This window comes from Conger conger, chromosome 17, assembly GCF_963514075.1.
Source record: "Conger conger chromosome 17, fConCon1.1, whole genome shotgun sequence".
Taxonomy (NCBI): Eukaryota; Metazoa; Chordata; class Actinopteri; order Anguilliformes; family Congridae; genus Conger; species Conger conger.
In genome coordinates this window covers 26942088-26954436 of record NC_083776.1, presented here as the reverse complement: position 1 = coordinate 26954436, position 12349 = coordinate 26942088, and the positions used below count along the sequence as shown (strand labels likewise).

At 47.4% G+C, this 12349-nt stretch overlaps 1 protein-coding gene across 7 annotated transcripts in view; it reads left to right on the top strand.

Moving 5' to 3' along the window:
* LOC133116561 (dedicator of cytokinesis protein 9-like) overlaps positions 1-12349 on the top strand; it is a 98271-nt gene that overhangs the window by 56905 nt on the left and 29017 nt on the right. For all 7 annotated transcript variants that reach the window (XM_061226253.1, XM_061226252.1, XM_061226249.1 and 4 more), the window contains exons 8-29: positions 1396-1570; positions 2205-2251; positions 2724-2798; positions 2923-3063; positions 3309-3521; positions 3939-4061; positions 4549-4631; positions 5578-5700; positions 6018-6097; positions 6221-6408; positions 7425-7490; positions 7676-7768; positions 8485-8608; positions 9023-9141; positions 9730-9816; positions 10493-10582; positions 10688-10824; positions 11049-11118; positions 11244-11369; positions 11499-11570; positions 11778-11924; positions 12209-12292. In XM_061226253.1, the coding sequence (XP_061082237.1) occupies positions 1396-1570; positions 2205-2251; positions 2724-2798; positions 2923-3063; positions 3309-3521; positions 3939-4061; positions 4549-4631; positions 5578-5700; positions 6018-6097; positions 6221-6408; positions 7425-7490; positions 7676-7768; positions 8485-8608; positions 9023-9141; positions 9730-9816; positions 10493-10582; positions 10688-10824; positions 11049-11118; positions 11244-11369; positions 11499-11570; positions 11778-11924; positions 12209-12292 (2463 nt within the window). The remainder of the gene's footprint in view (positions 1-1395; positions 1571-2204; positions 2252-2723; positions 2799-2922; positions 3064-3308; positions 3522-3938; positions 4062-4548; positions 4632-5577; positions 5701-6017; positions 6098-6220; positions 6409-7424; positions 7491-7675; positions 7769-8484; positions 8609-9022; positions 9142-9729; positions 9817-10492; positions 10583-10687; positions 10825-11048; positions 11119-11243; positions 11370-11498; positions 11571-11777; positions 11925-12208; positions 12293-12349) is intronic.

Here is a 12349-nt window from a genome sequence, read left to right as displayed (position 1 = left end):
GGGCCGGTTACAGCACCCTCTACTGGGCATGGAGAAGTATGACGTCGCCCTGTTGGGAATAGACGTATTGTGCTGTTTGCATGGAAGCCCAAGGCATATCTGCACTTCTCTTCTTAATAAGTATGAGATTCGTGTAAATGAGAAAAATAATAAAAACAAAGGAAGGCATTCTCCCTTGAGTAGCTTTTAGTGGCTATGCAGTGCTGAACTGCAGGTATTGTGTCCTTTCCAATCTCAAAAGAATGCAGGCCCCTATTTTCCCAGTATTTTTGATTACATTGTTTCCCCATTTGCCTTATCCTTCTGCCCCCATTGTTTCTTTCACTGCCCTGCCCCCTGCTCTAATTGGCCCTCAGTGCCCCAAACCCCCCCCCCCCCTCCAAAAAAACCTCCCCACCCCTGAGATTGAAGTCTGGAAACTGGTCATTTTCCATCCTGATTCTGTCAGCCAACAAGTCCGATTATCCCTCCAGACGTTTCCATGATGAGGAGAGCAGAGGAGGAATGTGTTCTCTCTCCATCTCTCATCCCTGCTATTGTGTGTTACCTGGATTTACTCCAGTGTGTGTGTGTGTGAGTGTGTGAGTGTGTGAGTGTGTGAGTGTGTGAGTGTGTGAGTGTGTGTGTGTGTGAGTGTGTGTGTGTGTGTGTGTGTGAGTGTGTGTGTGAGTGTGTGTGTGTGAGTGTGTGTGTGTGAGTGTGAGTGTGAGTGTGAGTGTGAGTGTGAGTGTGAGTGTGAGTGTGAGTGTGAGTGTGGAGGGTGGTGTACATTGGGATGCTGTTTATTTTGCTGATTGTAACTGGTACCCTGTGGACACCTGGAGCAGCAGGAGGAGCTAATGAAACAGTATCCTATAAAACCCTGACCCAGCCAAGCCTATGTTCCCCATGGGAACAACCTTGTTTGCTGCTATGGACTCTGTTTTGGACGACAATGAATTGTAGTTTGATCTTGAGTTTCCTTCGGTCTACAGTCTGGTTTATTCTGAATATGTATCCTTGGCTGTTATGAGGCCACATAGTTAATGCAGTGAATCAATCTGACTGATCTGTTTCGTTTGCAAGTCTGCTTTGATAAAGTCTTTGATCAGTGAATACATGTTACATTCACCATCCTTCCGAATCCTCCAATGTTCTGTATGAATACATATGCAGTAAATTCTGTCTGATCACAAATTTACAACTTTTCTGGCCAGCACATGTAATTGCAGTCTGGATGTGATTGGCAATGTCGATGTCTCCTCTTGCTTTCTGTCTGACATTAAACCCTTTCTCTGAATAAAACACAGAGAGAATAAAACCCTCACATCATGGGATAGACCCTGAACCCAGACTGTCCCTGCGGGTGTTCAGCCTCTCTGTCTCCTGTGTGTGTGTGTGTGTGTGTGTGTGCAGAACACGAAGGTGAAGCGCTTTGCCTTCGAGCTGAAGATGCAGGATAAGAGCACCTACCTGCTGGCTGCCGACAGCGAGGCCGAGATGGATGAGTGGATCAGCACCCTCAACAGGATCCTGCACAGCAGCTTTGAGATCGCCATGCAGGAGAAGAGGAACGGAGACCTGCACGACGGTGTGTGTGTGTGTGTGTGTGTGTGTGTGTTTGGGTGTGTTTATGGGTGTATGTGTGTGTGTTTGTGTGTGTGGGTGTGTGTATGGATGTGTGGGTGGGTGTGTGTATGTGTGATCGTGTGTGTGTGTGCTCGTATGTCTGTGCATATGTGTGTGTGTGTGTGTGTGTGTGTGTGTGTGCGTGCTGAACAAGACATCCTGCTTTCAGAGCCAACACGAGTAAGATCCCACTGGGCAGCATGTGAGGAAACATCAGGGCTGACCGAGCGATTGATTCTTGCAGCTATTTTGGGTGAAAATTGGATCTGCTCTCTGTGTGGTTTGGGAGTAACAGAAAACCAAAACATTAGTCCTCTCAGCTCATTTCCAGTGCATTTCAGCATTTAATGTGCTCCATTGATTGGCTAAAGAGCCCACACACCTTGTTTCCAAAGGCCTCAATTGGCTACCGATGGAGACAGGAAACCACAGAAACCCACAGACACTGAAGCCCTCCAGCAATTGAGATCTCCCTATAGGTTCACACAGGATCTGGGGCAATGGCTTTAAGTCAAAGGATGGTTTTCTGTACTCACGTTTGGCTCTTAATGATGAATTATTCATTTATTAATGATGATTATTTGTTTCCTCGGCAGATGAGGAGCTGGGCAAGGCGGACAGCGGGAGTTTAGACAGCTTCCAGGTGGGTCTACAGGCAGAGTTCAGGAGTCAGGATGTCCATACTCTTGTCAGGTCATAGAGAGCCAAGCAGTAACAGCCAATCTCTTAACAGTCAATCGCTCTGTGAGGATTTTCACTTAATTTAAGTGATATAGTTTCAGTTCATTTCCTGAGCTCACGGAATTGAAATGGAATTGATTCCCTGGCTCTTTACAGACAGCCTCAGGGCTGATCCTCCACTGCGGGGACAGGGATTGGGGGTTGACAGACAGGGCAGATTTGGCTGATAAACACTAACACTGCATGTTGTGCCCTGACTGGGCACTTTCCTCGCTGTGAGGGGGTAAAAATATCCCCAGTCAAATGCATTGATGAAGATGACAGGGCCTGTTTCCTTGCCCACTCAGCGACAGAAACGCTGCGTTTGTGAAACATAGTACTGTCTCTGAGCTGGTGTGAGGGCAGGTTCTGATGCTGGTTTTCCCTCCCATAAGAGCACGAGAGACATCGAGTGTAAAATCCGGAGTGAGACCAGGCTGAAGTTGTTCACCTTGGACCCCGACACACAGGTTAGTGCACGCACCGGGAAGTGAGCCATGCTGGGCTGCGTGTTGTCTGTTAACTCTCCCTGAACTGCCCTTGGACGTATATCTGAGGAGATACGGTCTGATTTATTGTTTCTCATTGCTTCAGAAACTGGACTTCTCAGGAATCGAGCCAGACATCAAGCCGTTTGAGGAAAAATTTGGGAAGCGCATTTTGGTGAACTGCAATGACCTGTCCTTCAACCTGCAGAGCTGTGTGGCTGAGAACGAAGAGGGGCCAACAACAAATGTACACTGTGCACACATGCACACTCACACACACACACACACACACACATGCACACTCACACACACTCACACACACACATACACACGTACACACACACACTCGCATACACACACACACTCATACAAACAAACAGACGCACACACACACACACATATCTGTCCACAGATGCTCACATGCATGCACACACACAGCACCATGTTCCTGTGTACCTGACTTCACCTGGACGGACTGTTCTCTATCCCCAGGTGGAGCCGTTTTACGTCACCCTGTCACTCTACGACATCCAGAACAACAGGAAGATCTCGTCCGACTTCCACGTGGACCTGAACCACCCCTCGGTCCGACAGATGGTGTCCAGCCCTGGGGGCCAGCTCGTGAACGGGGCCGGAGATTCCCCCCAGGACGAGCAGAGGCTCCCCAGTGGCTTACCAGAGTCACTGCTGCAGTACCCCAGACAGGTGGGGGTGACCTCTCCCCAATACTCAATACAATATTTACCCCCAAACAAGAGGGGGCGCCCTCTCCCCAATACTCAATACACTATTTACCCCCAAACAAGAGGGGGCGCCCTCTCCCCAATACTCAATACACTATTTACCCCCAAACAAGAGGGGGCGCCCTCTTCCCAATACTCAATACAATATTTACCCCCAAACAAGAGGGGGCGCCCTCTCCCCAATACTCAATACAATATTTACCCCCAAACAAGAGGGGGCAGCCTCTCCCCACTTATTGCATAGAATAGAATAACTCTTCTATTGACAGGGAAGCAGAATGCCATCGTAACACGTACACGTTTCTGGGTTTAGGATTAGTTTTAGTTCTTCTGTGGTGAATTCTGAGGTTTGTCTGTCTGTCTGTGTGTCTGTCTGCAGGGCGTGTTCTCCGTGACATGTCCCCACCCGGACATATTCCTGGTGGCGCGCATCGAGAAGGTTCTGCAGGGTGGCATCACACACTGTGCAGAGCCCTACATGAAGAGCTCTGACTCCAACAAGGTGAGAATGACACAGAGCCACAGAGAGCTGTAGAGACCACACCAGCAATTCAACAGCGTCTCACACTACACTAATGATTAAACAGCGTCTCGCACTACACTGGTGATTAAGTAGCATGTCACACTACACTAATAATTAAATAGCACGACACACTACACTAATAATTAAGCGGCATCTCATGCTACAGTAATCATGAAGCAGTATCTCACTCTAGACCAGTTTCCTCAGAATTGCAGTACTTAGCCCACATTAGACCATTAGACCAGTGATTGACTGCTTCAACAATGAACTCTCCCCCCAGTTAAGGAAGATTTAAAACCATTCATTTCATTCATTGTTGCGAGCGGATGTAGTGCTTTGTTGGAATTTTCCATAAAAATCTCTTCCCCTCCCCTCTCTCTCTCTCTCTCCCTCTCCCTCTCTTTCTTTCCTCCCTCTCTTTTTCTCCCTCTCCCTCTCTCTCTCTATCTCTCCCTCCCTCTCTCAGACTGCTCAGAAGGTTCTTAAGAATGCCAAGCTGGCCTGCAGTAGGCTGGGTCAATACCGCATGCCTTTCGCCTGGGCAGCCAGGTAAGGGAAGGGTCACTCCCCTGTCACTCCCCTGTTCCTGCGGCATGCACACCCTGCTTTCATGGAGAGAATCGCTCTCAATGAAGCTGAATGTGGCACATTTTCACTCAGTGAGTCTAGTAGATGCCAGTCTATAATACAGTCTATAATGGCACATTAATATATGAGAATGCACCACTTTAGAAATGAATAGTGTTGAAATATGAAATTTACATTTGACAATTGTGATGGCAGTAAAACACTTCAGTACAAATAATGAAGCTGGTGACAGAACAGCAATAACTCTTAAAATGGTCTCTGAATGATGACAGCATAACTGGGATCGCATTCAGAACCACTTATTTATTCAGCAACAAATGAATCTTACCTATCAGAGCTAAATTATCTGTGGTGCGCTTATTACGAATTGATTGGCATGAGTGTTGAATTGATAATAAATTCTACCGCCTGCTAGCAAATGGCACGTCGGTGTTTCATTGGTATTATTATGATTCATAGTGGTAATTGTGATTCATATTTATCTTTATTATTCATAGTTATGGTTATGATGTATACTTATGATCCTTAGGGTGGCCAGACCGTAAGGTTCAGTTCAGGACAGTCAGTAGTACAGCAGTTATAGATGATGTGTGTTCTCTGTCCAGACATCAGCTGATCGTGTGACTAGCTTTCAGCGGCTTCGATGTCCAGTGATTTCCTGCGGCTGTCCACACAGTATACATCCTTCGCAGTTGGAAAGAGGATGCATTCAGTTATGCAGTTTCAGAAAAAAAGTGTGTGAGACCAGGAAACTGCACTGACCCTGTGGACCCAAGATGGCTGATGGAACATTGGAAAAGCCAGATGGAATGCTCTGAATGCCCTGTTCCGAGTGACCCTGGACAGTGGAACGCTTTTGCTTTTTTTTGCTTTTTCCTCCGAATCTAACCTCCCTGTCTCCCCTCAGGCCGCTGTTCAGAGATGCATCCGGAACGCTGGACAAATCCGCCCGCTTCTCCCCCCTCTACAGGCAGGACAGCGGGAAGCTGTCCAATGAGGACATGTTCAAACTGCTGGCAGATTTCAGAAAGTTAGTTTCTCTTATGGACGCTTTGGGCATTGGGGACCGTCCTGAACAGATGGGTTACAGGATAACCGTAGTTTACCAGAACTAGTTCTGTGTTTGTTTCAGTACAGCAGTAAACACATGCTGAGGAAAGCGCCAACAAACCAAAAATATCCCGGTAGCTGGGTGCTTCTGGAAAATCTAATCTGAAAAGAGCTTTGCATGGTCATTAAGTATTCAATATTGTCTTGTGTTTTGAGAGAGTGATCATTTCCATACATTTGGCTTTAAACAATTCCTCCACCTGGATCCAGCATTGTGTGTTTGGCTGTCCTCCGCAGGCCAGAGAAGATGGCCAAGCTGCCTGTAATCTTAGGAAACCTGGATGTGACCATCGACAACGTGGCACCAGACTTGACGAGTAAGAATCCCTAAATTCAACACGCACCACAAAATCTCAAAATGTCTTCCCCCTCCTCCAGTGCAGGGGAGTTTCGATCTGACTGCATTTCCCATTTCTGACCCCCCTCCCCTCCCCGAACAGACAGCGTGACGTCATCCTACATCCCAGTGCGCCATTTTGAGACGAACGGGCGGGGCAGCGTCCTGTTGGAGGTGGACGAGTTTGTCCCCTGCATTGCCAAGTGCTCCCAGCCTTTCACCATCTACAACAACCACCTGTACCTGTACCCCAAGAGCCTGAAGTACGATGGGCAGAAGTCATTCGCCAAGGTACGGCCACCCCTGGGCTGCACCTGGACCACACCCAGGCCGGCACGCACAGTACAGGGCAAACTTTCACCCCAGCGCAAGGTTTTAATAAGCAGTTACACGTTTGGTTGGGTGTCGGGAGAGTAGTTTTATTTAGAGCAGTAAATGGAATGTCATAGAACAGCCAGCCATGCATACAATTTTTACACCGATTACAAACACACTTTTACTATAGGTTGGTGTGGAACAAAAACCTGTGGTATATCGTGCATATTGGCACAACTAGCGGGGTGGACACGATGCAAAGTGGTAGTTTATTGGTTGCCAAGCAACGTTTTTTTCCCCACTGCACTAGTTAAGCAACGGTACTAACGTTAGCTACTTGCAATAATGAATCCCCGCGATTTAATTTGGGTTACAAAGTAGATAACAGTCGTCTACAAATGTGGAGTTGTGTGAACGTTCTATTTAGCCGTGCGTATCTCATGGATATCGGTATGGCTGGAACGCAAACTGACTAATAGAGACAATGGACCGGACTTTTCTGTTGCATAATCAAGATTATTTAGAGGGGAAAATATGACAGGAAAAAAAACCGACATAAATATGTGCACACACAGTATTATAAGTATAACAAGAAAGTATTATTTTCATACTGAGAAGATGGTTTCCACATTTTAGAGTGACATGCTATACACCAGAAGAAGCCACATGTAAAGTCATTGTCAAGTTTCATGTAAATATTAAAATCCTCCCATGTTAAATTCTGAATGTGACTGTAGGCTGTAAATGATATCCAGTTGAGCTAAATTGCTCCCAGTTGCCGGTTTTGATAAACACGCCACAGCTGGAGTTGAAATACAGTATCGTGCAGCCTCGCTGCGTTCTGTGCCAGCTGAGTCACTTTCACTAAAGAGGAAAGGAATGTGTAAGTCATGAAAATAATCAGCTGGAAGAGAATAGCGTCTTGGCGGCTGGGTGAATGTGTATAGCAGGAGTCCGCTCTCGGCCTGAGCAGGCTGCGTTTCTCCCCCCAGGCCAGAAACATCGCCGTCTGCATCGAGTTCAGGGACTCGGACGAGGAGGACGCCCAGCCCCTCAAGGTGAGCTCCTGTCACCTGTCACCTGTCTCCAGGCCTGGCTGTCCCCTGCAGAGGACGCGGGGCAGAGATTGCTGTAATGTAGTCTAAAGAAAATCTGAAGGCTTTCTGAATGTAGCCCACAAGTAGAAATGCCAGCTATTGTTTATTATTGAACGTCTAATAAATGTGTTACTGTGACTCTGCAGTGTATATATGGCCGTCCAGGTGGACCGCTGTTTGCCAAAAATGCCTTCGCTGCAGTGCTGCACCACCAACAGAACCCAGAGTTCTACGATGAGGTGAGCCGAACAATGTTTGCACTGAACCTCTGAATCACTGTACGGACGACACTTTTGTCAGTCACCACAGCCATCTGCATCTTCTGAACGGCTGTCCTTTCTGCCCCGGCTGGGCTATGAAGTAGAAATGTGCGTTTTAAAATTAGGATTCTGTTTTGTTCTTGGTCCCTTACTGCAGATTTTATCTGAATGTTTACTGGAGTGTGAGTGAGTCCTGTGTCCAGGTCACCAGTGTGCCTGAAAGCTTGGTCATTGGTGCCGCTGTTTTAGGCTTGAGTTAGGGGACTCTTTATGTGTGTGAGAAAGGGGATGAATCAGAGGAGCCCATATTTGAGAGTCACTGGTCTAGAGGCCGTAATGAAAGCTGTCCAAGAAAATGTGCTTTATGTGTCTTGGGTCATTAGTGTCTGTGTGAACAGTTGCACATGTGCGTTAGTGTTTAGATTGTTAACAGCTGTGTGCATTCAATTACATGCAGTAGTGTGTGTGTGTGTGTGTGTGTGTGTGTGTGTGTGTGTGTGTGTATGTTTGGATTGTCAGCAACTGTGTTTGTGATTACAGGCTCCAGTGTATGTACATGCGTGTGCATTTTTCCCACCTGTGTGTGATTGCATGCTCCAGCGTGTGTGTGTGTGGGTGTGTTTCCATTGTTAGCGGCTACGTGTGTGTTGCGGCTCCTGTGTTTTTTTTCTGATTGCGCGTGACTCCTCTCTCAGGTGAAGATCGAGCTCCCCATCCAGCTTCATGAGAAGCACCATCTGCTCTTCTCCTTCTACCACGTGAGCTGTGACACCAGCAGCAAGGCCAGCACCAAGAGGAAGGAGCAGGTGGAGACCCAGGGTAGGGCACCTCCCTCACAGCGCATATGTCACTTCCTGTTGGAGTGTGTCACTTCATATCTATCTTACATATCACTTCCTGTTGTAGAATGCATCACGCACTCTATCTTCAATGACACAATATTATTATACAATAGGGTATGCCACTTCCTGTATCTTCTGTTATGAGACATGTCACTTCCCGTGTCTTCTGCTGTTGAGTTATCCTTTGATATGGCAATGCCCTCGGGCATAATAGTGAGGGAACTTGACTTGTCACCAGGCAGCTGCAGGTTTGAATCCCAGGTGTGACACTGCTCTTGTATATGAATTGTACATAGGCGGTGTTGTGTTGTCCTGAGACCCGGTTTGACAGGTAGACAGTCCTGATGAGTGATTATTAATGACGATTGACTCTCTGTGCCCTGGTCTGCAGTGGGGTACGCCTGGCTGCCCTTGCTGAAGGAGGGCAGGGTGATCATGAGCGAGCAGCAGGTCCCTGTATCGGCCAACCTCCCAGCCGGGTACCTGAGCTCCCAGGAGGGCATCGGCAAGGTAACGCCCGTCTGTGCAGGGGGGTGCACACTGCTCAGGAGCATGTGTGTGTATGTGTGCATGCGTGTGCATGAGTGTGTATACGTATGTGAGTGTGTGTGTGTAGATGTGTCCCATGTGTGTGCAGGTGCGCTGTGTGTACATGTGTGTACAGGAGTGTTCAGGTGTGTGAAGGTGTGCAGGTGTGTAGAGGAGTGTTCAGGTGTGTGAAGGTGTGCACACACTCCTTCAGTCTGTCCTGCACTCCTTGCCTGGCTTGCCTCTCACAGATCATTAGTGTGTCAGCGAACCACCTGCGACTGAGCATAACTCTAATTGCTGAGTAATTATGTGCAGAATGATAATGATGATACTGAGTATTATCTGGTGATGGATGATGGAATTGGGACTTTCTGAATATTTAATTGGCTGGACTTGCAGGAGAGCTCAACATTTTAGAAGATTTCAATCAGGTCTGACATTCAGATAAATTCAGCAGTTTGTGAAGTAACACCATAAGGTTGTCCATCGGAATTTTGGCATTAATTTGCAGCTGAAGATGCATACAGCATAAGATGTTTGTTGACTGGTGTTTCTTGTTACCGACAGCATTCGGGTGCTGAAGTGAAGTGGGTGGACAGCGGCAAGCCTTTGCTCAAGGTGTCCACTCACCTGGTCTCCACAATCTACACTCAGGTGCGTGCGCTGTTTTAACCAGCGCTTTAGTCTTGTAATGAAACTTAAAATCTTTTTTTTCTAAAGTAGAAAGTATTAGCTTGTTTTAAGTTGCTTTTTCCTTGACAAGGGACATGTTCTCACCTGACTGGCAAGTCTTGAAATGAATAAAACTGACTCACCTAATTGGCAATCTATTTTTCTTATTTAAAAAAGTAATAGAAGTACGATTTTAAGTCTAAATATAAGATGGACTTACATTTAGGTTTTTGCTGTGTAATACCTCTGGGACAGACCAATGTGTCCTCACCTTGCACCTTATACCTGTTGGAGCAGGTATAATTTCCACTATGGTCACATTAGCATTATGGTCGCCAGAGCTGTCCTAAATAAAACTGTATCCCATCCCAAGTAGTCAGGTTAGAGGATGTGAAGAAGAATATTATGTCTCCGGAGACTTCCAAAAACGCTTGGGGGTTTCCTCAAAATACAGCTGGGGTAGGGTGGGAATTTTTGAGGAACTTTAACGTGAGCTCCTTTAAATAGCATAATGTACCCGATACCATTTACAAATCAGACTCCCTATATTTACAGGGAGACGAGACACTATTGCAATACTGTAATTGTTCACAGTCAAGCACCTCTCGGTGATCAGGACAGGATGAAAACCTGTTTTTTTCTTCTTCTTTTTTTTCAGGACCAGCATTTGCACAATTTCTTCCACCACTGCCAGACCTCTGAGCCTGCAGGGGAGGGGGCCGGGGGAGAGCTGGTCAAGTTCCTGAAGGTGAAGCAGGAGGCGCAGGAGGCGCAGGAGGAGAAAAAGGAGGTCAGTGGATTAATAAATGAATAAATTAACCTACTTCCTTTTGCCCCCCCCCCTCCTCCACAGAGTCTACATGCCATGGAGAGTCATGTGATGATCAACTTCCTGCCCTCCATCCTCAACCAGCTGTTCCACATTCTGACCAACCCCACCCATGACGACCCCAGCGCCACCCATGAGGAAATAGCCGTCAATGTCACCAAGTGAGCTACCGCCCAACCACCCCCCAAACCCCTAACCACCCCCCATCTACCCTCCCCTCACACCCCCCAAACACCCCCTACACCCTCCATCCGCCCCCCCCTTCCCCTACCCCCCCAACCCTTTCCCATGGTCTGTTTGGTAAATATAATATCTGTGATTCACCCTTCTGTCTGATACCCATGACCTTTGAACTCTGACCCCACTCAATCTCCCACCCTGACAGGGTCATGATCCACATGGTGTCTCTGTGCCACGAGGAGGGTCTGGAGCAGTACCTGCGCTCCTACATGAAGGTATGCTCTGTTACCCCTGCACTGTGCTGCGTTCACCCGGCTGTACCCCGTACCCCCACTCCGTATGCCACTGTGCCATCAGGCGTAAAATATAACACACGTGTTCCTCTGCTCGCTCCCTGCAGTACGTTTTTAAAATGGAGCCCTACTCTGCTACCAGTGTAAGGACGGTGCATGAAGAGCTGGCCAAAGCCATGACAACCATCCTCAAGCCCTCAACAGACTTCCTCACCAGCAACAAACTGCTAAAGGTACCGGACTGCATGCCCAGTTCCCACAGTCCGTGCTGAAAATACATTTCACCAATATCCAGAACAATATTCTTGTGTGTGTGTGTGTGTGTGTGTGTGTGTGCGTTAATTCAACTGTCTGTTTTTCAGTACTCCTGGTATTTCTTTGAGGCTCTGCTGAAGTCCATGGCCCAGTATTTAATAGATAGCTATAAGGTCAAGGTAAGTCATAGATTTTACTGTGTCTTCATAATTTGTAGTGTTGTGATACTGAAATACCCAACACACTTAATAGCACTTTAATAATGTAAAACCATAGTCCATGCTCCATGCTGTAATCAGTGACAGATTATTACTCTCAGTATCCCAGATCATCTCTCAAGTGGCACTGTCAGAGCTAAGGATTAAGCATTTTGTCCCGTCTGTCAGCTGTCCCGAAACCAGCGGTTCTCAGCCTCGTACCATCACGCAGTGGAGACACTGGTGACCATGCTGATGCCACACATCACCCAGAAGGGCAAGGGCAACCTGGATGCAGCCCGCAACGCCAACCACAGCCTGGCCGTCTTCATCAAGGTGAGCTCAGAGCTGGGGGAGGCCTGGCTGCCCGGCTGGTTGGCTGGGGGGGCAGAAACCAGATCATCGCACAGTCCCAGGTGGAATGATCCATGATCCTGCTGGAATAATCCCTGTGTCATCACTGCTGTTAGAACCATGACACACGTGGGTTTTCCGCAAAACTGTCTTACTCTGGTTTACATGGCTTACTTCAATTCACCTGTGTTAATACTTGCGAGTGTACCTGGTTTAGTCTAGTTGACCTGGTTTAATCTGGTTTACCTTGCTCTCCTTTCCCACAGCGCTGTTTCACCTTCATGGACAGAGGCTTTGTCTTTAAGCAGATCAACAACTACGTCAACTGCTTCCTGCCTGGAGACTCAAGGGTAGTGTGGACCATTGAGCCCAAATGTCATATAAATGCATGCATTTAGCAGTCATAT